The 22,716-nt window shown below is 56.8% G+C and overlaps 3 protein-coding genes across 6 annotated transcripts; 2 read left to right on the forward strand and 1 right to left on the reverse strand.

Annotated features, from left to right (window-relative positions):
- The first annotated feature begins 80 nt into the window (after nucleotides 1-80).
- ccdc167 (coiled-coil domain containing 167) lies at nucleotides 81-1,151 on the forward strand. Its single transcript, XM_061270081.1, has 4 exons — nucleotides 81-241; nucleotides 312-406; nucleotides 541-593; nucleotides 670-1,151. The coding sequence occupies exons 1-4, from the start codon at nucleotides 191-193 to the stop codon at nucleotides 792-794; spliced, it is 324 nt and encodes a 107-aa protein (XP_061126065.1). The 5' UTR covers nucleotides 81-190; the 3' UTR covers nucleotides 795-1,151.
- Nucleotides 1,152-2,228: 1,077 nt separating this feature from the next.
- fig4a (FIG4 phosphoinositide 5-phosphatase a) lies at nucleotides 2,229-14,046 on the reverse strand. 4 transcript variants are annotated; one of them, XM_061270062.1, is made up of 24 exons: nucleotides 13,722-14,046; nucleotides 13,543-13,641; nucleotides 13,301-13,424; nucleotides 12,797-12,953; nucleotides 12,674-12,724; nucleotides 12,430-12,596; nucleotides 12,206-12,334; nucleotides 11,998-12,098; nucleotides 11,703-11,865; nucleotides 11,518-11,615; nucleotides 10,496-10,629; nucleotides 10,242-10,358; nucleotides 9,881-9,926; nucleotides 9,445-9,593; nucleotides 9,183-9,349; nucleotides 8,983-9,121; nucleotides 8,661-8,719; nucleotides 8,436-8,583; nucleotides 8,243-8,326; nucleotides 7,763-7,970; nucleotides 6,990-7,114; nucleotides 6,495-6,572; nucleotides 2,829-3,693; nucleotides 2,229-2,733 (listed from the first exon to the last, which is right to left on the reverse strand). In XM_061270062.1, exons 1-24 carry the CDS (start codon nucleotides 13,782-13,784, stop codon nucleotides 2,605-2,607), a joined length of 3,600 nt encoding a protein of 1,199 aa, XP_061126046.1. In that variant the 5' UTR covers nucleotides 13,785-14,046; the 3' UTR covers nucleotides 2,229-2,604. The 4 variants fall into 4 exon arrangements, with proteins under 4 accessions (XP_061126046.1, XP_061126045.1, XP_061126047.1 ...); XM_061270061.1 differs by having other exon boundaries at nucleotides 2,229-3,693; XM_061270064.1 differs by lacking the exons at nucleotides 2,229-2,733; nucleotides 2,829-3,693 and adding an exon at nucleotides 5,378-5,671.
- Nucleotides 14,047-14,222: 176 nt separating this feature from the next.
- On the forward strand, nucleotides 14,223-22,699 carry ak9 (adenylate kinase 9). The gene is made up of 36 exons (XM_061270082.1): nucleotides 14,223-14,362; nucleotides 14,475-14,522; nucleotides 14,647-14,750; nucleotides 15,082-15,145; nucleotides 15,209-15,261; nucleotides 15,340-15,436; nucleotides 15,505-15,617; nucleotides 15,698-15,859; nucleotides 15,925-16,062; nucleotides 16,138-16,212; nucleotides 16,310-16,405; nucleotides 16,481-16,620; nucleotides 16,701-17,017; nucleotides 17,094-17,114; nucleotides 17,188-17,303; nucleotides 17,374-17,506; nucleotides 17,600-17,635; nucleotides 17,724-17,870; nucleotides 17,946-18,118; nucleotides 18,234-18,449; nucleotides 18,511-18,744; nucleotides 18,816-18,937; nucleotides 19,018-19,237; nucleotides 19,317-19,382; nucleotides 19,450-19,656; nucleotides 19,811-20,029; nucleotides 20,112-20,328; nucleotides 20,458-20,659; nucleotides 20,823-20,969; nucleotides 21,044-21,261; nucleotides 21,328-21,524; nucleotides 21,602-21,771; nucleotides 21,846-21,944; nucleotides 22,059-22,161; nucleotides 22,242-22,356; nucleotides 22,429-22,699. Exons 3-36 carry the CDS (start codon nucleotides 14,661-14,663, stop codon nucleotides 22,650-22,652), a joined length of 4,947 nt encoding a protein of 1,648 aa, XP_061126066.1. The 5' UTR covers nucleotides 14,223-14,362; nucleotides 14,475-14,522; nucleotides 14,647-14,660; the 3' UTR covers nucleotides 22,653-22,699.
- Nucleotides 22,700-22,716: the final 17 nt, after the last annotated feature.

Below are 22,716 nucleotides of genomic sequence, written 5' to 3' on the forward strand. Positions count from 1 at the left end.
TCCGGCCGTAGACTTGACGGCGGGCGGGCGGCCGCAACGACCCACTCAAAATGGCGGTCGCGGCTACGTATCCCAGCAACGGCCATATCCCAGCAAGGCGGCGGGACCAACGAAGAAGAACGTGACTTCCGCATACGTCTCCACGCGTTTTTTTGTTTTTTTTTCTTCCCCTCTTTTCCCTTTTCTGAAAATGGTGAAAGTGAAGGACAAACGTCGGCAGAACGTCAGCGTGGCCACTGAGGTAACATGACGCCCCTTGTTTTGTCAGCTACTGTTGCCGTTTAAAGACGCTGCGATGGGAATGAGTGCAGATCGAGCGCTTGGAGGAGCGGCGCGCGCGTTGCCATGACAAATTGGAAGAGGCCCATTTCAGGAGCAGGAAGGCCGAGTTGTCCGCGGAGGAGAGGTGACAGACGGCAATTACAACTGACGATAGGCAGTGTGGAAAAGTGTCGGCACTTCTTGGAAATGACAACATATTTGTTTAGTATTTATTTGTTTCCTGAGTCGACCATTTTCCCTTCTCTTCTCTTTTCACAGGCATCAACTGGAAAAGCAAAGGGCAACCATAACGGAACGGATGCAAAATTTAGGTGTGTGTGTGTGTGTGATTTGAGTCCTCCGACACAAAGTCGACTAAGCGCCGCTTGAAATGTTTCCTTGCACCAGACAAGGAGTTGCGGCAATTACGAGCGCAGAACAGGACCAACGCCATGCTGTCGGTGGCTGTGCTGGCCGTCTGCGCTCTCTTCTACTTCATCTTCGTCGTCTACGACCACCACCGACACTCGTGACCGCAAATTGCAACCGGTTGTTGTTCTTCTTTTGTATCTTTTGCCCATCTAAATATGATCTCAGGGAAATCCTGACCAAAGCGGGTGCTACTAATCACAGAGGCGCCCTCCTGGGAAGGAGGAGAGTCTACAGGTTGCAGCCACAAATGAGCCCGAGCGACCTTTGTTGCCTTTTGACGGCTTGTCAAATGAAAGCGGCCTTTCCGATTGCGGCTATTCATGAAGCTTGGCTTTATGACTAGATTTTGTTTCCCATTCAAAGTCAATTTTCTGCTTCATTCTGTGACTCACTGCTTCAAACTACACATGTGCTAATATTTGGTATCCTAACAGTGCAATAAAAGTGTTGAGCCAAAACAGTTTGAATGTCTACCTGCGTGGCTGCCTGCCTGCCTGCGTGGCTGCCTGCTTGCGTGCCTGCGTGGCTGCCTGCTTGCGTGGCTGCCTGCCTGCCTGCGTGGCTGCCTGCTTGCGTGGCTGCCTGCCTGCCTGCGTGGCTGCCTGCCTGCCTCCTGTTTCAAAGGAAGGAGAGGAAAACGCAAATGACGCAAAGTGTGGATATGCTAATAGTGAAAGGCACGGCGGGTCAAAATGGCTCGTGTGACTCATCACGGTGAGCGGCCGGCGTTAATGGCAGCTAATAGGCTGTCGTACCTCAGCGGCGATCAAGTGAGGCGCGGTCTCTCGGCGCCCTCTCGGGTCGGGCTGACACACCGGTGGAGACATGGGCCACTGGAAAGAAAGGGGGCAAAGAGAAATATTGTTGTTGCTCAGAAAGAAAGCAATGTAGGCAGACAGCTGCTCAAAAGCTGCACAATACAATGTTGCCACGGGGCCGCCCGCTGACAAAGCAACGAGCACGCACGCGGTCATCGACTCACCGCCTCCAAAAGACTGCGCTTCCTAAGAAGTGTGGCCGCCCGCCCCATCGTCACGTGCAATCTGCCGGCCATGTCTTGCGTTTCCCTGGCAACCTTCTTAAGTATGATGAGGCCGCGTTTGGAGCCACGTTTTGATTACGCAGCGTGCTTGCGTCTCAAGGCCTTTTTCAATCAAAGCACAAGTCAACGACCTGAGGGGAGGGGGAGAGTGTGGAGAATGCTCTTGATGAGGAATGATTGGGTGGTCAGATTCCAGCCCACCATTTGGCTGCTGCAGAATAATTCAAGTGTGGTGACAAAACAGCACAGTTTGTTTGTACTAATTGTTTTGGATACAATTTTTCAAAATTGAACCGCATCTTTCCATTGAATGTGCAATGCTCAGTTGAGAAACGTCCGTCCGTCCGCCCGTCCGTCCATTAGGAAAAGCAAGCGTCGCGCAAGCACGAAGGGAGGGACATTTTAAAAGCTGATGGATGAGGCGCGAGCAACAACATCTGTCGAGGGGAGGAAAACCAGCAAGAACAAACATGGAGGTCAAAGTGAGGCGGAGGGAGAACAACGCTCGTGTTGGACATTTCTGCATTTGGAGCACTTTATTCTTTTCTTTTCTTTTTCCTGGTAGAAAATGCACAATGAAAGATACCAAATAGAAAATGGCACACCGGTCACAATATACAAGAAGGGTTGTTAGAATACTGCTTTGGCATTTCAAAACCAAACAAAAACAAAAACAGAGACAGACGTTGAATAAAGTGCACTTTTCTTTTCTTTTTCCACGACGGTACATTCACGAGTGAAGTCGGACGTTTTCTCCGTCTTTTCTTGGTCAGAGTTTCTCAAAGTTCCCTCCAGAACTCGTGTTGCGTTCAATGCCAAATAGTTATGAACTTGGAAATAAATCCCAATAGTTTGGATTTTAAAAAATGCTATCCACCTGGCGCTTTTTGCCCACGGAAGCGGCTCAGACTTCGCTGGGCGATCCAGAGCGGTAGGCGGCGTTGGGGCGGAAGCAGCCGCACAGGAGCAGGTAGATGGAGCGCTGGATCTCGGCGTTCCTGTAGGCGTAGATGATGGGGTTGATCATGGAGTTGTAGGTGGCGGGCAGCAGCGTGGCGTAGGTGTACACCGGCGGGTACTCGCGCTCGCCCACCAGGCAGTAGACGGCGAAGGGCAGCCAGCTGGCGCCAAAGGTCCCCAGGACGATGGCCAGGGTGGACACGCCCTTCTTGGTGGCCACGTAGTGCGAGGCGGCAAAGAAGTGGCGCTGCAGGGCGATCTGGTGGGCGTGGCGCCACACGATCTTGCAGATTTGCAAGTAGAGCATCAGCATGAGCGCAAAGATGACAAAGAAGGCGGCGGCCAGCAGCGTCAGGTTGCCGCGCGTCAGCGGCCGCACCACGCTGCACGCCGCCGGCCGCCTCAGGCAGTTCCAGCCCAGCACGGGCAGCAGGCCCAGGAGCAGCGAGGCGCCCCAGGTGGCCAGCAGCATGGCGCGAGTCCGCTGCAGCGTCTTCTCCGAGTAGTAGGCCAGGGCGTCGTAGAGCGACAAGTAGCGGTCCACCGTGATGGCCAGCAGGCTGATGATGGACGCCGCGAAGGAGGCCACCAGGAAGCCCACCGTGGCCAGACTCAGCGCCTGAGAGGGGACGGCGTAGCGAAGGACGAAGTTGACCACCAGCCCTACGCCGGACAGCAGGTCGGCCGTGGCCAGGCTGCCCACCAGAGCGAACATAGGAGTCCTGAGCGCCGGCGTGTAGATGATGATGGCCACCACAATGGCGTTCTCGCAGGCGATGGCCGTGCCCGAGACGCACAGCATGACGTCCCACGGGTTGACGGCGGAGGCCGGCCCCATCGCCGCCGCCGCCGGGGAGTCCCACCGCGTCATCGAGGTGTCGTTGCGGGCCGGGGGCCGGGCCCACGAGCCGTTGGCCGGCGCCGCCGCCGAGTCGTTCATCACCGCCGCCAACCAGTCTTTTGTCGTCCCTGCCGGCGGAGAGCTTCTCTCCGCTCTCCTGCGAAAGTAACATTGGCAAGGGGTGAGGACGGATCCCGGCACCAGTTACTTTTGCTCGCTCCAGTCTCGGCGTTCAAACTCTACTCTCTCAGCATGCGCGCAATTGAGCTTGCACTCTCAGCGGCAGCGGCAGCAGCCGGCACATTTTGGATGGATCCGCCCGTGGTGGCGTTAGTTGGAGTCGCGCAAACGAGACACACGCGCGTTCTCCCTTGGATTCCATTTCATCAGCCAGCGCTAGTCTGTCCCCGCGCTGAAAGCACCGGGAACTGTCCGCGGTGCTGAACGCACTCAAACCTCGAGCTCCTTTCAATGATGGATTTGCTAACTTCAGCACTTTAAAAACAAAGCCCAAATTGTTCTTTACCTTTCTCGATGAGCAGAGGCTGGCGCCGATCCTCACTTCCACGCAGACACCGTAGGAGGACGTCGACGGTGGCCGATGCGGCGGCCGCGTGTGGGACGCTCGCACAGCCGAGGCAGAGGCGGTGCGAAGAAGCATTGGCGGAGGACGGCGGGCGGGCGGGCGAGAGAGCGATGAGCAGACGCGCTCAAGGGACGGCTAGAAGTGGCCGTGACGTCACGCAGCCAGGGAAGGGGGGGGGGCTTATTGTTTCCACGCTCCGAGGGCATTTGAGCGTCCGTCACCCGGGGATACGCACATGGGCCACATTAAAACGGGTACGCCTGGGAACGTGTACGAGAGCTGAAGCAGCATTTGCGCCGCCTCACGTAAAGAATGAAACGATGAATTCATCGCAATTCCTGGAATTGCAATTCCGAAGCACTGGGGCTAATCGAACCCAATCATGGAGCATTTTCACAACTACTGTGACTCAGCAATAATATCGACATAGTATTGGAGGTGTATTGATTTCTACACGCACTAGCTACATGGAGGGTGCTTGAACGCAACCTTAACATTATGGTGAATCACTTTTTGGTTCCTAGGCAACAGCTGTTTGGCCACCTGCTCCAGCCTCTGAGTAAGAGGAGGGATGAAGGTTAGGGGAGGGAGGGAGGGAGGTTGGGAGGGGGCCACGTGGGCTTTTCATTCCCACAACCGAGGGAGCAGCTCACATGAAGCGCCGAGTGAGTCATTAAGAAGCCGCGCGCGCGCGCAGACGGAAGCCAAATGGATCATTCCATCTCAAGGCTAAGGAAAACATACAAAGACGGCGAGGCACGTGCCGTCACAAACCGACTGAGGAGTTCAACTGCAACAAGCGGCGCGGCGCGGCACGCACACATCTTGCCACATTTGAACTTGTTCAGAGTTGAGCGTGTGCTGAGCACCTGAAGAGATCTGTTGCAGAAGCACATTTACATTGAGCCTCATTCATCATTTTCAATCTGGAATGCTTCTCGGATGGATGTCCAGCCTGTTGCTAGATATACTTTCAGTTCTTGTGTGATCAAATGCGGCAAACGCGGCAGCAAATGGCTCGCGTTCAAAGCAGAAGTGGCGCTGATTGCGGCAGGTCCAAAAGGGGATGATTGCCCGCCCGTGACGACAGGTAACGCCAAAGTGTTGTGCCTGACCTTTTGCTTCAGAGCGAGAGTAAAACGGAAGGATGGCGCAAGGCCACAGGTCCGACCGCCACAGCTTCATGAGGGAAGCTGCTGCAATGCAAACTATTACAAGAAGGGGTGGAAGAACCTCCCGTGCCACTTTTGGGCCATTCCATTTGGTTGCTTCCGTTTATTCAACATGAAAGGAGTTTCAAAGGAAGGCGGCTCCAAAAATGAGGTGGGCTTTTTAAAACGACGACGAGAACAACGTGGGCCGCCGTCACGCTCACATGTATCTGTTCTTGACGTACTCCCTGTACATCAGCACGTCGTCGCGGCACAGAGGCCCGACTTGGCCGCGGGCCGCCATCACGTGGCTCTCGAAGACGCGGCGGCTGTCGGCGTCCACCTGCGGCGGTGACGCCGCGTATACGCTGTCTTCCGGGAAGCAGGACAAAGGCTCTCTGCGGGAGGCGCGCACACACACACACACACACACACACACACACACACACACACACGGACGGCGGTCAAGAATATTTGTAACATCTTTACTAACGATCGCAAACGTCAATTTCTCTGAAGCGTTCCGAGCTTGCGATTTCCTTCAAGCGAGGTGAATCAATGGCGAAATCCCTCAAACGAGCAACCCCCCTCCCGGCCTGGGCCATGACGCCTCTGCCTGCTTTACGGACGGACGGACGGCGGGACGGAGGGAGGGGGGAGGGGCCTCCACGAGTGCCAACATGTTTTGCTTTGTTGCGTAACACACACAAAGGGGAGAGACGGGTTGGAAGGCCAAAGGAGGGGAAACACGTGGTGGCGGCGGCCAACTTCAAATGGGCCCAAGCCTCCTTTCAATCAGCGCTCCTCACAAAGCGGCGTACAACCCAACGACAGTAACAATCCATCGCTCCATAGTCATGGGTCTGAGTGACACCATCTCATTTCCAATGAAACTGTTCATTTGGCCAGCGCGCTCCGAGCAATCTTTTGCTTCCCCGACCGACGCGCGTAGCGGGCAAAATGGCCACCACGGAGCTTGCACATTTCCAGGCCACGTGTGGGAGGTGTTATGTTTGAACGGCGAGAAAAAGACCAGCGCTTTTGAGTCAGCGGGCGAATGGCAAGGCCAGACAGCGGGGAGCAAAGTGGCCGACCCGAGGCTCGAGGGGCCCAGGATAAAACGTCTCGCGGTCGGCGTCCCCGGACGCCACTTAGCGACGGACGGGCGACCTTGCTTGTCTTGTTGGAAAGCCGGGCAGCTTTCAGTCAGGCATTACTCACAAGCGGGTGACGTTGGGCAGGTGGAGGTGCTCGCTCTTGGCCGCTCGCCGCTGCTGGCTCTCGCCCAGCCGTGCGAAGCTGTCAAAACAAACACAAGCGGACACGGACGCGTCACGTTGGCTCTTCCCCACCACGGACATGCGCGGAGAAAATGCTTCAGGACTTTTATTATGAATGTATTGATTAGCTGGCTCCCTAATGAAGGCGCGTTCCTTGTCATTATTCTCTTCAGCGGGGGAAAGGCACATTTGTCACAGTCGAAAAGCTCAAATCAAGTCGAGCGCTGCAAGTGCATTTTCGGCCGCTCCCGAAATGGCAACTTTGGCGAGAAAAGCGGCACGTGGCATTGAAGAAGAGGTTTTGCCGCAAAGGGGGCAGGCCAAAAAGGCCTGCAATGGAATTCATAGCGCTCATGAGAATGGAATAGGATCCAATGTGGCCAGCCATCGCTACGGGCCGCAAAGAAAGCGGCGACAAGTTGCGAATGGGAGTTACCGCTCGTAGATGAGCAGGTCTTGCTCGGCGGGGACCGTTGCCAGATTGAGCCCGTAGGGCTCCTTGAAGGCCGGATGCTGCTGCTGCTGCTGCGGCTGCTGCTGCGGCTGCTGCTGCTGGCTCTCCTGGAAAAGGGGGACAAACGTCACAGAGGGCACATTGGGTTCAAACGCAACTGGAAAACACCCCCCACCCCCACCACCTCCCATCGCGTGGGATGACCTTTGGCTCCGAGTGAGCCCTTCGTAAATGTCTGGGGTCCGCTTACGCAATCGCGCAGATGGTCAGCGACAAACGCTTCACGCAACGCTTTCAATTTCTACTCGATTGGGAGGAGAGCCGGTTGGCGCTGTGGCTCCGCAAGGGACGCGGAATAGCAAACGTATCATTACAAGGCAAACACAGTAATGATCCGACGTTTCAATATTGCGACAGCGTGATGTACTTCACGTGGCCGGGGGTGGGGCTTGGCAACACCAGCGCCATGTGAGCGCCCGCCGAGGTGGGAAGGAAGCCTGGCCCGGGCTGGGCTTGACTTGACTTGACTTGGTGGGGGCGTAGCAGACACGTGAGAGAGATCCCAAAAGCAAATATTCATGAAAAAACAGCAGCATAAGTGTGTGGCATGTTGGGGGACATTAACAGTCATTTCAAAGTAGAAAGATCTCAGTGGTGCAAATGAAGAAAAAAAAAAAGGAAACGCTCTCCTCGGACCTCTGACTTGCAAATGTCAAGAAGAAAGCAAGAAAGGGCCACGCCACGCCGCACCTCACCTCGTGGGCACGAGCGCCCTCTCCGGAATCGGCCGACCAAAGCTTGACCGGGGTGGAGCGCTGCGAGACGGAGGCGGCGGCGTCGTCGTCGCGCTCCTCCTCAGAGTCGTCCTCCGAGGAGCTGGAAATGGCCTCCTCGCTGGGCGGAGGCGGCGCGCTGGCCGCCGTCTTCCTCTGCACCAGCGTCTCCTCCTTGGTGCTCTTGTTGCTACATTGAAGGGGGGGACACACGATTCATCCGTCAACAGGGTCTCACAACGGCAGCGCTCAGTCAAAGTCGACGGCCGGTCGCGAGACGCAAAACTCATTTGCTGCCGTTTGCCACTTGATTAGCGCTCAGACTCATTTTTCAAGCGGACCGTCTCGCCGCCTTTCAAAAGCGATTAGGACGGCACGACCGTCCATCACGCCAAAGGCACGTTCTTTTGGGGTGAGCTTCATTTGCACAAAAGTAGTGGAGTGGGCCAACTAGGGACTTACCCCAGCACGGATTTGGCCGTCTCCTCCGGTTTGCGGACAGTGAAGGGGCTGGGATCCACCCCCACCGTTTTGGGCATGAACTCCCTGGAAGGAAAAAGTGGTTAGCCCGCCGCCGCTAGGAATGCGCCGTCGTCGCCGCTAGCATTGTGCCGTCGTCGCTGCTAGCAATGCGCCGTCATTGCCGCCGCCGCACCTGGCCGAGTTGGTCATGGCCTTGCAGAAGGTGTCGTCGAAGGAGGTGAGCTCGTAGGGTCTGAAGAACTCGGCGTAGATGTCGACGCTCTCGTCCAAGCGGTTGACTCGCTTGACCGCCAGCTTCTTCATGGTTTGCTCGCACGGGACTGCCGAGCGTGACGCCACGTCAGGACCCGCAAAACGGGCGGCAAATAATCCTGCTGGTGGCGCACGCGCACGCTACCTTGGTCCAAGGCGATGGGGAGGTAGGACAGGACTCCTTCGGACCACCACAAGGTGTAGCTGACAAACAAAGACACGTGTGCAAATGCTGAAAGGCCACGCAGCCAGCGATGGCAACCCAGATAAGAAAATGGCCCACAAATCCCGCCTTGGGCAGGCTCATCCTTCTTTCTGTTCTGCGTGAACAATGGGAGCGAGTGCGCCGCCTATGACGGCCAGCCAGCGTGCTACTTTCTGGGCCACCATTCACGAGAAACTGGGTCAACCCAAACAAATAAAACAGATGACCCATGCAGCGCTAGCTCGTAAGCGCGGCGGCACACCTGCGGCGGTCCGCTGGGAGCGCCATGGTGCTCTTCTGGTGCAGGTAGAAGTCGGTGGGCAGGTCCCACAGGTGCGGCCTGTTCTCCACCGGCTGGTACACTTGAAGGAACAAGTTGATGGCGTCCTGTCTGTCGGCATCTGCAAAGCAAATGGGCGTGGTCACCTGCCGGCCCGAGGAGCTCAGCCGGCCGGTCGGCACCTGAGAAAGCGTTGCTGTAGTAGCGCGACAGCGTCTGCATGATGTCTTTGGAGTGCTGCGTCCACGGCGCAATCTTGCGGTAGGTCTTGACCCGGTGCACCAGCTGCGAGCCGCCGTACTGCAGCGAAAGCGTGTCGCCGTGGTCCTCGTACAGCTCCTCAAACAGCCTGACAAGCGCACCGACCGCCAAACGTCTCAGCGCTCCCGTCAACCTCGTATGGCCGTCCGGGCCGGCGGCGGCGGCAGCGGCGGCGGGCCTCACCTGACGCAGTCCGTGTCAAACTGGAGCTTGGGCTTGTCGATCATTCCCAGCGCGTAGAGTTGATAGGCGAGCGCGCACTTGCCCACCATGAACTGGGCTGTGTTGGTTCGGTCCAAACAGTCCACGCAGTTGGTCCTGAGCACACCCGTCTGGGCAGAAGGGAGGGAGGGAGGGAGGGAGGGAGGGAGGGAGGGAGGGAGGGAGGGAGGGAGGAAGGAAGGAAGGAAGGAAGGAAGGAAGGAAGGAAGGAAGGAAGGAAGGAAGGAAGGAAGGAAGGAAGGAAGGAAGGAAGGAAGGAAGGAAGGAAGGAAGGAAGGAAGGAAGGAAGGAAGGAAGGAAGGAAGGAAGGAGAAAAAAAAAAGCAAATCCAAACAAGCGCGTCAAACGAGGCAACGTTGCCAAGTGAAAAACGCCACGACGGGCGAAGTGGACCAACCTGCGCTCGCCCAGCGCCCGAAATGCTTCCGCCCAGGTCGCCCCATCTGCGGATTCCAAAAGAAAGGACTTGGTGTCACACACACGCACATGGCCGTGTTTTCTCAGGCCAAGCGGGCTTGCGGGCAACATGGCCGCCGGCCCGGCGTTACGCAAGCCCACAGCAGCCAGCCGCATGCACAAAGGTGCCGTCCACTCGGCTCGCTCATTACCATTCAGTATTCAGAGTTCTGACCTTTGCAGTCTGTGAGAATAGAAAGACACGCTCGGAGAGGGACAAAGCTGGATGCACTTGATGACAAAATCCAAGGAGAATAAGGAGCTTCACCAAAAGATCAAAGTATGAACTAGGTCTCTCTCACCTTTCATCGGGGTGGAGCGCGTGACAGTAGAAATCTGCTCGGTTGACAAAAAAGCCCGTTCGCTTGACCACGTTCTCGGCGATCATACTCAGACGGTCCAAGACGTTGCACAGCTTGCTGCGCAACGGAGCAAAAGCAGCAAACGTCAAGATGGGCTCCATAAGCCCTGGAAGGGCGAGAGAGGCCAGCAAAGTCGGCCTGGCGACAAGCGGGCGGACGGGCGGGCGGGCTTGACACCAAAGCAGCTACTCTACCTCTTGGTGTAGCGGGCCATGTCCCAGGCGATGTACTCAATGCCGTGCTGCTGCGGCAGGAACTGGTTCAGGTTGATGATGGCGGGGTGCAGCTCCTCGCTCAAAATCTTCTCGTGTTTCCTTTTCTCTCGTTTCTGCCGCGCAAGCCAAAAGAGCGTCACACCAGGCTCCCGCAAGATGGCGCGCGAGGCAAGATGGCGCGCGAGGCAAGAAGGCGCGCGAGCATCACGCAAGATGGCGCCCTCGCTCGGGAGAGGGCCTCCTAGCTAACTTGGAGCCAACAAGAAAATGACCACTTTTCCGATCACTTGTTTGTTCTGCATGTCACTACAATGGTGAAACTTTTCTGCAATTTGGCTTCACTCAATTTCCCGGCCTGCAGCTTTGCTTGTTTGAAGGGCGGGCGGGCGGCCGACGGTCGCGTGGGAGGGAAGCCCTCTCCTCTTGGCGCTCGCAGAAGAGGGGGACGTAGTTTAGTGCTCATTGAATTAGCCGGCACGTGCCGGAGCGCGTGCACACTTGCGCTTCCTCGGAAACGAGGCGGCGGCCGCATCACACCGCCCTCATCGTCACGCTTTTACGGCTAAAAGCCCATTATGTTGTTGGCTGTGGACGGACGGCTCCGCTGCTATTAGCGCCCAGTTGTTACACAAAAAAAAGATATATATATATATACGTATATATATATACACATCACATGGCCACAGCTTGTGCGGGAGGCCTGCGATTGGTCATTGGCGCGGGCTCACACTTCCCCTCCCGGAGGCAACGTGAGCCTGAAAGCCGAGGTGGCCGCGTGCCCGCGTGCGTGCGCTCCCCATTGTGCCAGCCAATACAAATGAGAGAGAGAGAGCGAGAGAGAGTGAGAGAGAGCGAGAGAGAGAGAGCGAGAGACACAGACAGACAGAGAGAGAGGCCCATGCGACAACGAAAGGCGACGTGCATTAGCGCAGCCAATTTGAGACGTGCACGACGACGGCGCCCCGTTTGGTCAGCGTATTAGCACCGCTGCCGTCGCCTACCTTGACCAGGTTGAGGATGATGATGGGCGATCCAAAGCGCTGCAGCATCTGGTCAAAATGAAGAGCGGCCACGTGTGCGTACGGGTCCGCTTGGTCCACTGACAGACAGACAGACAGACAGACAGACAATGGAACGATGAGCAGGCAGAATGATCTAACAAACGTCGGGCTTGGCGTGACCTTACGTCGGATCGGGGGCTTGGGCATCATGGTGGAAATGTCCTGGGACCAGTAAAGCGGGACGGAGCCTCGCGTCTGCACGTAGGACGAGTAGCTTCCCACCCGGAAGGACATCACCGAGGCGTCGTGGACCATCTGCTCCGTCTCCACTTCGTTGGCCACGTCGCCCTGGCCGCCGGCGGATCAAATCAAGCCACCCCGCCGGCAACGCAGCGACAGACAGATAGATAGATAGATAGATAGATAGATAGATAGATAGATAGATAGATAGATAGATAGATAGATAGATGCGCTGTCTACCTCGCAGTTGGCGCCTCTTTTCAGGAAGCGGGTGCCGGCAAATTTGCTGGAGCGCCTGGCGATGAGGGTCACGTGCACCGGCCGGCCGTAGATGAGCAGCTCTGCGGCGGGACGGTGAAGGAGGCCACGTTTGGCTTACGACCAGCGCGCTGGCCCGAACCCGCGCTCAAATAGGTCGGCGAGAATTTCCGCCCAGCCAAAAGGATACTGGACTGGCCGCAAAAGCCGTGGATGATGTACAAGAGCCAGTCGGGGTGCACCACGTCCTTGACACGCCGCAGCAGGTTCCCGTTCCACACGTACTTGGAGTAGGGCTCGGCGCGCACTCCGTAAACCACTGCGGCCCAGCGCCGACCCAGGTCAACAAAACACGGGGCCAGGCCAGGCCGGGCCGGGCTGGGCTGGGGCCAGGCCAGGGCGCTTCCTACCCACCTTGAGCGGGCAAGCCCTCATCTTCAAAGATGTCAAAGCCGTCCCGTCGCTCGGGCGCCTCGGCGGCCTGGTCCTCGCCGTCGCCGGCCTCCGTGGCCCACTGCCCGTAAGGCCTCCGCAGCAGCGTCAGGTTGTGCTGCAGCGAGTGGCTCAGGTCGTAGCTGTGGCTGCGGCCCAACGGGAGGGAAAAGAGCAGAACAATCCCACTCGCTCTTCCATCAAACAATCAGAACAAAAATCGTACCTGAAGTAAAAGTTACTAGATAAGTCCATGTTTTGGAAGATCCGGACATATCTGGGGAGGCGGAGAGAGAAACATTTGAAACATTTGGTCTTTGGCTAGGCATGAGGGCGGACGGGCGCGTACCTAGCTTCGTCGGGGTGCGCCACCCGCACCGAGTCGTTGGGAATGTAGATCATGGTCGTGTCCTCAATTTTGTAAATAGAGTGGCCCCCGATGTCGGCCATTTTCCGCCGTTTGGTGATCAACACCATGTAGTAGCCCTCTAGGAAGCGCACAAAGCCTGGCAAAGAAAGAAGAAAAAAAAAAAGGCTCGCGTAAGAGCGGACAGGCCAAAGTGCACCACCGGGGACGGATTGGAGCAAATGCCAAAGAGCGGCTCCGTGCGTCAGTGGGCCCGAGCCACATGTTCATGGCCTCGACTTAAGGACAAGCTAGCAAAGGTTAGCCGCATCAGAAAGAGTCAATTCCAATAGGGCCAAGCGAGGCGAGAGCCCGGCCCGGCCGTGGCTCCGTGACCCCAATGAGCTCGCACTTGCGGAACTGGACATACACATTGCCATCTTTCTCCCCAAAATGGCATGGTTGTCGCGTGACCAGAGAGCGTCGGGGACGGACGTCCGTACGCACCCACCACGCCGACGGCCGTCACGGCCCTGGAGAGGCCCGACGGACCCTTTTGGGCCATCTTTGTGCGGTTTCCCAAATCCAGACGACTCAGCAAGTCGCGCACCTCCTGCTGGCTGTACACGTGCTGCCACAAGAGACACAAGGGCGCATTGGCAAGCGGTCACAAACACCCCAAGAAGCGGCTCGCTGACATTAGCTAGCGGTGGCAGCGGCGGCGTCCTGGTGCTAACCCAATCACTCACCTTATCGTCAATGATGACCAGGTCCTTGGGTTCGGTGCGGTCGATCTTCAGCACTCTGTGTTTGGTCTGAGCCTGATTGCTCCCCACCAAAAAATACCTCTGCAAAGGGCAAGACCAAGAGAAAGTGATTGCCCAAGGTTCTGTTCTCCTTTCTTTTGTGATTGTAGTGATCCACTTACGGCTCGGGTCTCGTATAGAACCATCCTCTGGAGTCCACTTATGACAGCTGCAGACTGAGGCATGTTTGCTCAGGTTCGGGCGGACAGACAGACAAACAGAAAAAAGGTGTATGCATGTAAGCAGAAGAGTTGCAAATTCCCAACAATTCTGCTGTCACCACCGTTGAATTAGTCAAGCGACGGACGGACGGACGCTTGTCTTTAACAGACGCCAGTACACATTTCCCCGCTGGTACCCAAGATAAATGCTTAAAACGTCCCTCCCAATAAAACGTGTTTGGTAGGCATTCGAAGTGATTTAGCTAGCAAATTCAGGCACGCGACGACGTGAATTTGTTTAGGTCAGGTGACTTGATTGTCATCGAGGCGGAAGGCCGGAAGCCGTCAGTCAGTACGGCGCCCGGCGAAGACCAAAAAGTACACACGACTTGGCTTACTTTCATTTCTAACTTTCACTTTTCAAAGCCCCGTTGTATGCATTTCAAATAGTCCCTTGAACCATAGGCGCTGAAGTCGAATATCTATATCGACCGAATCGCCGAAAAACAGGCGAAGGAAATGCTTGTTGACAGTTGCTATGGTAACAGACGCCACCGTCGCCGAAAAACGGGCGAAGGAAATGCTTGTTGACAGTTGCTATGGTAACAGACGCCACCGTCGTGTCATGACATGGAGGAAGCTGTTATTGTCAATATTTTCTTTTTCCATTTTAATCGCGTGACAAAGTGTTTTCTAATCGACCGTTCCTAACAGGTTAGCTCCTCACTACGGAGTGTGTAACACTTTGCAACACCAAACCTGGTAAGAACTGCACATTTACGTCCTGGCTGTTCAAATATGTCAGTCAAGAGATGCGATGATTACTTTGACAAATTGATTTTGCCTTTATTCATTCATTGAGCGTTGATCTTTTGCTTTCTTACAGTCATTGAAGGAGCTATGGATCTGGTGGACAATCTCATCGAAGACGACGCCGAGAGAGCGCGTCTGCTTTCCAAACCGACTTGCTTCCTTGTGGTTGGAAGGCCGGTAGGTAAATGAAATGGTCGGTCACGTTTGTTGGAATACAGTTATTTTACAATGCCGGTCAAGATGTGAAACACTGCCACCTTGTGGTGCTATGTATGCTCCGTGGTTCAGTTCAATAAATGCTCGTGAAATTAAAACAAGTTTCACAGTCAACCTGAAGAAATGCAAACTGGAGAAATGTTGTCGCTCATGTGGCTTTGTTTTCCCGAAAGCTTCTGCTTTGTTTGTTTGGAATCAATTGTAAATCAAGAACAAGCGTCAATGCTTCCTTCACTGGCTCAGTCAGTCAGCCCGACCGAACAACACATATTTGGGACCTCTGCCGTTGCAGGGCGTCGGAAAATCCACCCTGGCCAAAAACATCGCAGACACCTGGGGCTGCGTTTTAATCGACGGTAAGCGTCTCATTTCTCTCATTCGCTCGGCCTTTTCCCTTTGCTCATTCCGTCCGACGGCAGACACCGAGGTCCTGGACTCCCACATCACAAGTCAAACAGAGGATGGTGTTAAGGTAACACCTTCTGCGCAGAGCAGAGCAGAGCAGAGCAAAGCTCCTCCCGCCCCCGCACTAAAGCCAATCTTTTCACAGCTCCTGCATATCTTAAATGCGGGCAAAAGCGTCCCGGAAGACGTGGTTCTTGGCCTCATACTGGACATGTTGAGCTCCACCAAAGTGGAGCATTACGGTGAGGCTCGCTTAGCTGCCGGCGCCACGTCTTCATGCTCCGAGGCTGAAACGGGTCACACGCGGCAGGCTACGTGTTGAGCTGCCTGCCGTTCATGTCGGAGGAGGGCGTCGGCGTGGACGAGCAGATGGAAACCATCAGGAAGCTCAAGCTCAAGCCGGACTTCATCGTCAACATCAAGGTGATGTCGCTGCCGCCGCCGCCGCCGCCGCTCCTCGAGCAGCGCAAACAAAGCACGCCAAGGTGCGCTCCCGCTTTCAGTGTGCTGACGAGGACCTGGTCCAGAGGCTGGCCAGTCAGAAGCAGCACCCCATGACAGGCCTTCTCTACAATCAAGATCAATGGAAAGTGGACAATGAGTTCCACGTCACGGGATTCATAGGAGAGGAAGGGGCGGAGGAGGAGGATAAGGAAGACTCGCAGGTAGCTACTGAAGCTGACAGGCAGAAAAACAGACCCTTGCCCACCCGCCATTTGTTGTCTTGCAGGATGAGGACGAAGAGGAAGAAGAGCAAAGCGCCCCCAGGTGCACCATCGACCAGCTGGTGTGGATCCCCGAACGCCAGGCCAGAAACACTTCTTTTCGAATCAACACGTACAAGGAGAAGATCCTCAGGCCGCTGGAGGTACGGCACGGCACGGCACCAATCGTCGGCGCAAACTGGCTTTGCTTGACGCGGCTTTACATCGTGGTCGTTCAGGACTACATGATGGACCACAACCCCATTTACCTGTTGGAAGTGGACGGAAGCGAGACCCCGGACGAGTTGCTCTTGGTAAGCGGCTCGGCCCAAACAGTACGGCCCGTGGCTCCAGCCACCCAACCAACCAACCAACCAACCCCACGGACGCGTGTCCCCCGTGGCCTTCTAGTTTGTCCTGTCCCGTCTGGGATCCATGGCCATCCAGCGCGTGTCCATTCCGGTGGTCCTCCATCAGGACGAAGAGCTGCCCGAAGACATCGAAACGGTCAGTGGCCATTTTGTTCCGAGCGCGCCCGATCCGTCCGGTGTGTGCCACAGCCGGCTCCCTTCTGCTTCGTAGGAGGACCTCCTGAGGTTCATGTCCTCCTCCAGGATGCTGGTGCCGGGCTTCCGCTGGAGGAGGAGCCGCTGGGGGCGAAGTTGTCCGGTGGCCCTGAAGGAAGGACGGCTCGTCCCCGGAAAACCCAAATTCTCCGTTGGGTGGGTGAGGGGGGGTGGGGATTGGTTGGGGGCGGCGCTTTGAAGGCGCCGCGGTCTCGAGCGACTTTCTCCTCCCGCAGCTTCCGGGACAAAATGTACATCCTTTCATCGCAAGAAGCCTACGACAAGTTTGTCGGCAACCCCAGCCGCTACCTCCTCCCGCCCATGCCCAGCCCGCCCTGCAGGGTGTGCATCATCGGAACGGCGGCGGCGGGGAGGCCCGAGCTCTCCGTCCTGATGGGCGCCAGGCACAACGTGTCCGTGCTGGAGCTGGAGAAACTGGCCGAGCCCCTGCTGGCCGAACTGGAGACGGAGTGGCTGGCTAAAGTCAAAGAGGACAGCGTGCAGGCCGCCATGGAGAAAATCAGGACCAAGCAGCAGAACGAGCAGAGCTCCGGCAAGTTGCCGTCATGGCCGGCAGGCCGGCCGGCGTTTGTCGTGGCGACCTCACCTTTGATCCTTTGCCTCCTCAGATGGAACCCCGGCCGTGGAAGGTGAGCGTGCCGTGCCGCTTGCGAGATAAAAAGGAGCCAGCGGCAGGCGGAAACACTCTTGCGCTCTCCTCAGTGACCGAGAGGCATCCCGAAGTGGTGGCCCTGGTGCAAACGGCTCTGGAAGAGGCCAAAAAACAGGACGCCGCCAAGGAAATCTACGCTCAAGCTCTGATGAAGGTCGTCAAGGAAGTAGGCACTTTTTCCATTCCAACACCTGCCTGCGCCGCGCCAGCCATCAAAAAGCATTTCTTCTTCCCAGAACGAGGCTTGCCACCAAGGCTGGGTGCTGGACAACTTTCCCAGGAATGCCTCGCAGTTGGAGGCTTTACAGCGCGCTGGGATCCATCCCAATTTCCTCTTCTGCCTCATGCACACCGAGGGCACTTTGCCAGGTAAGCGGCGGCGCCGGCGGTGCCGCCTGGCCTAGCCGGGCCTGACCGCACCTGGCCTGACCTTTTCATTGCTCCGTTGCGTTCCCACCGCAGATCAGGGCGGCGCTCCGCAGACAGAGAGCGGCGAAGGTAAGAGTCGCTTTTCTTCCCCCCCAAAACGTCAAGCCGGCGGCTCTCTCACCGACCGACCGACCGACCGACCGACCGCATGTGTCAGATAAGGCCGAGCCCAAAGCGGAGAAGGATCAGTTCACCAGACAATGGGAAGCCCTGCAGCTCTCGCTCAGCATCAGCCACTCGGTGCTGCAGACGGGCGGCAGGCACCCCGAGGAACTTCTGCATGAGATTGTCCAGCTGATGGAGAGTGAGTTTGGAATCCACGGTCCTCGCGAGTCCGTGGCGGGCCAGATGGCAAAAACCACGTGCGGCCCTTTCACAGAGCCCTTCAAGTATTTGCCCAGAGAGTTCTCCGCCGTCGACTTGGACGAGGAAGCGGAAGATATCGAAGCCATCGCAAATCTGGAAGTGGACGACGACGGCGACGACTCCGCCAAGGACACGGCCGAGGAAGAGGAGGAAAAGGAGGAGGAGGAGGAGGAGGAGGGGGGCGACGTCAGTGGAGGCCCCCGGCCCGAAAGCCGCTTCTAGACAGATGGATACAAATGTCTTCAGCTTTGTCTTCATCTTTCCAAACGATAGTTTGAAAATGCTTCTCTCGCTCTCAAAGTCAGAATCGCTGTCCGACGCCACTTCCAAGAGGGCTTTCGGCGACACCTTCATCTTCTGCCCGGTGGTGCTGAAAAAGCACAACGCGCTGGTGCCCGGCACCGACGAGGTATCGGCCAAGTATCGTGAAAAGGTCTACTACTTCTCCAACGTGGATGCCAGGGAGGTCTTCATGCGCTCTCCCGAGCAGTTTGTAGGCCGAAGCCAGCTTCTCAAGGTAGCGGCCGCGGCGGGGGGGCTATGAGCCGGACCCATTGCAAGCTGCCCGCCTCTTTCAGCCTCCCGCCCTGCGCATCTTTGTGCTGGGATGCCGCGGCTCGGGCAAGACCACGCAAGGTGAGTGGCTGGCCGAGCAGCTGGGCCTCTTCCACATTCAGTTCAGGGAACATCTGCAAAGGCTTCTGGCGCCAAAGATCAAGCAGCGGGTCAACCCCGCCGACGAGTCTACCGAGGAGCATCTCAAGGCCTTGAAGACGGCCATCGAGGACGCTCGAGGCGAGGAGCCCCCCGAGGTGACCCGGCCCGGCCCATGGTGACAAACGGAGGTGCGCTTGGAACTTCCTCTTCTTCCTTTGCCCTTTAGGAGGACGCGGGGCTGACCGATGAGGAAATCGGCATCAAAGCCTACTTGGCCGATGACGTTCCGTTGAGTTCGCAGGTCCTGGAGAAGATTGTCAACCCCTACTGGAAAAAGGAGCCTTACTTGTAATGCCGGCCGGTCGGTCGGTCGGCCTTCCCTCCGACAGTGTCCACGACAGCGTCCAACGTGTTGAACGCCCTTTCAGGTCCACGGGTTTCATCCTGGAGGATTTCCCACACAACACCGAGGAGGTGCAGCACATGATCCAGCATCATCTTTATCCCGACGCCGTGGTCACCTTGATGGCAGGCGTGGAGGACATCCAGGCGCGCCTCTTGCCCAAATTCTGGAGCAGGCGGCGAGCTCACTGCCAGCGGCGCGAAGCTATGCTCGACGACCTCCGCCAAATACACACCAAGGCCCGGGTAGGTCCTCCTCAGCCGGGCGGGCTGCCGCTCGCTGCACACTTGCGCCGCTGAGCGCTGTTTGCCTTTCACCACGCAGGAGGAGAACATGACCAAGAGGAGGGCCGAGCTCATGGAGGAGAAAGCCGCCTCTTCCACGGCCAAAGTAAGCCACACCTGAGCGGCGTCAACCGTGGCCACCCTTTGACGGACATTTCTCGTCACCAAACCAGTTTAGTTGCCGGGCGGAAGACGAGGACGACGAAGACTCTGCCAACATCGAGGACGAGATCGAGGCCATTTTGGAGGAGGAGTACCCGGTGGAAAGGTACGACGAGTTCAAGGACGACGACGAAGCCGAGGAGGCCACCACCGAGAGGCTCAAGACGGAAATTGAAGAGCGTTACGTGGCCGACTCAAACAACATGGCTATCGTGCTGGTAAACGGGATACGCCGCCGCGCATTCGGGTGGCGGGAGCGCCTCGCCTAGCCTAGCCTAGCCTAGCCAGCACATTTCAAAGGCACTTTTTTGGAGCCCTCGTCCGTACATCTGCAAGGTTTTTTTTCTCTTCCCCTAACCTCTTCCCACACAGGAGGTTCTGAGCGAACTGAAAATTCCCCGGATATCCATCAACGCCTCCCGCAAGACGCCCGTCGTCCGGCGCCAGCTGCTCCTGAAAGTGGAGCCGCTGCAGCTCAACCGCGAGTCGCTCTTCCAAAAATGCCAGGCCATCTCGTACCGTCTGGCACAGCGGCTCCTGCTTTACTCGTACAAGTTCCACAGCGCCTTTGGCTGCACGGACCCCGTCAAGGTAAAGTTGCAAACGCCGCCTTCCCGGAGCGGCCGCCGTCCGTGCGTTCGACCACGCACGACCAGCCTCGTCATCCCCGCAGCGGTACGGCGAAAGGGAGCTGATCCAGCCCGTGCTGTGGCCTCTGGAAACGGCCTTTCCCGTGCTCTTCAACCAATACATCTACTTCTTCGGCTCCAAGAAGAACCAGCAAACGTTCATGCTCAACCCCTTGAAGTACCTCAGGCAGTCAAAGCCCTACCCCATGCTCTCTGTCAAAATGGCCGTGGTCGGACCTCCTAAATCGGGCAAAACCAGTGGCGAGTGCCTAAATTGCTCCTTGCTTCCTTTTTTTGGTCTAAACTTTGGCACAATTCCTTCTGGTTTTCATCTGGCGTTCCACAGCGGTCCTTCATCTTTTCATTGTATTTGCACATTTGTCTACGCAGTGGCCACCATGTTTGCGCAGAGATACGGTCTGGACCTGTTGTCCATCGGTGGCGTCATGCGCCGCATTCTTGAGGAGCAGGAGCACAGCGACCTGGCGGTGCAGATGAAGCTGCATCTCAACCGGGGCCTGGTGGTGCCTGATGAACTGGCCATCCGGTGCCTGAAGAAGGTGCTCATGAGCTTGGTCTGCAGTACGCAAGGGTGCGTCGTCACTCCATTCTTGACTCTATAATCACTGCACTTCATATGCACGCACCCTTGCCGTGCCGGCTTTGGCCACCCGGGGGCAGTATAAGAGTCAGATGCTCACTCTTTGCTGAGGATAAAGAGGATATTTTCTTTCTTTTTTTTTGTGGTATTCCAGGTACGTACTGGACGGCTTTCCCATGACCATGAAGCAAGCGGAACTGATGCAGGCCAACAGCATCATCCCCATGATGGTGGTGGAGATGGAGCTGGATACGGTGGAGGTGCTCAAGCGAGGCCTGGCCAGCAAGATGGAGGAGAACAAGTCCGAAAGCCTCGACGTCGCCCTCGGACGATGAACCGACGGCACCGACCCGTTTGCTTTCCCCCTGGCGACAGGCCTCACCTGATGCACGACAGCGCCGAGATCCTCCACATTCGCAACACGTGCTACCGGCGGGAAGCCGAGCTGATGAGCCGCCACTTCCGCCGGCAGTACGACAACTGGATCCCGACGGACGGCCTCAAGAGCAAGTGGTACATCTGGGAGCGCCTGATCAAGGAGATTAGCGTCAGCATGGAGCACGTCCACACCTACCTGAGGAGAACCAGAAGCGGTAAGTTTTCGGAGAGCAAAAGGAAGGAAGCTGGCCTCGGGCGTGCTCCAACCATCGGTGATGCAGGTCAAGCGGGCTGGATCAACAGGCAATGCGTCACGCCGCAAGAGTTTCAGCGTCGAATCGGAGAGTTTGCCCACTACTGCCCGGTGTGCCTGGCTCTGCGGGACCACCTGGTGGACTGCTCAGAAACTCCATCGCTCACGTACGCCGCCGAATACAACAGGCGATATTTCAAGATGTGCGACGCCGAGCATTTGGAGGTCGGTCAAGCCGCCGAAAAGCATTTTCCATCCCGACACCCGCCGGCGCTCTGAAGCGCGATGGATTTTACCCCCAGATCTTCCTGGCCAGTCCGGATGAATTTGTCAGCCCCCGCTGCCCGCGCCCCCTTCCGCAAGCAGACCGGCTTCCGAGGAAGCTAACGGAGGCGGAGGTGAAGAACACATTCCCTCAGCAAATTGAGATGAAAGGCTTCTGCCCCGTCACCTATCTGGACGGCAAACTGAGGTACACCCGATGAGAAGTAAAACAACAACAATGGCGTAGACGACCCCTGGCTCCCTGCCTATCTATCTCACAAGGTACGAAGCCCTGGTGCACGGCAGCTTGGAATTTGCGCTGGAATACAGAGAGCGGCTCTACACTTGTGAGACCAAGGAGAAGCAGTACAGGTTTTTGAGGTAAGCCAAAGTCTGTTTGGGTCACTGAGTGGCTGGCCGGCTGGCCGGTTGGCTGGCCGGCCGGCTGACTGGCCGGCTGACGAGCCGGCCGGCTGCGATGCTTCCTTCCTCAAGCGCTCCGGAACTCTACTGGGACCTCAAGCTGCCCAGTAAGGTTCCCCCTCTTTGCCAGCCCATCCCACTCACCTCCCTGCCCACGCTGGGCTACCTGGAGCAGGTTAGAAATCAGCCCAAATGTCAAGCTCTCACACTTCCCTGGAGAAGGAGGGCCAAACGGCCATTTGTTGTGCTCCCAAGGGTGTGGCGGTGGGGGTCATCAAGGCCATGACGGCGGTGGGGTGCCTGAAGCCCAAGTTTCCCTTCTTCAGTATGGAACGCTCGGCTCTCCACTACCTGGCCTTCTACATGAAAGGTAGGGCCTGCCTCCCTCACGCCAGCTCGCGCCTGCTAACGGCTAGCCAAGCTTTTGCCCCCGCCCCTGCAGCATTCAACCACAGAAGCACGGAACACATTCGGCAGATGTACAAGAAGAAGTTGGCCTGCTTTGAGGAGAACTGCGACCTCATTCCCTACCTGAGCTCGGTGATGAGAGCCAACTACAAGTTCCACAGCAAACGGCCCGTGGACTTTGACTTGAAGCTGAAAAAGTTTCTGGCCTTGAGACTGGTGGCCCAGAGCCAAGCGCCGTCTACAAATCCAGCCTTGTGATTGATCAATGTGCTTATGAACACAAGAATAAAGGAAATTGACACGTATAGTAGTCACATCTCTT

This window comes from Syngnathus typhle, linkage group LG22, assembly GCF_033458585.1.
Source record: "Syngnathus typhle isolate RoL2023-S1 ecotype Sweden linkage group LG22, RoL_Styp_1.0, whole genome shotgun sequence".
Taxonomy (NCBI): Eukaryota; Metazoa; Chordata; class Actinopteri; order Syngnathiformes; family Syngnathidae; genus Syngnathus; species Syngnathus typhle.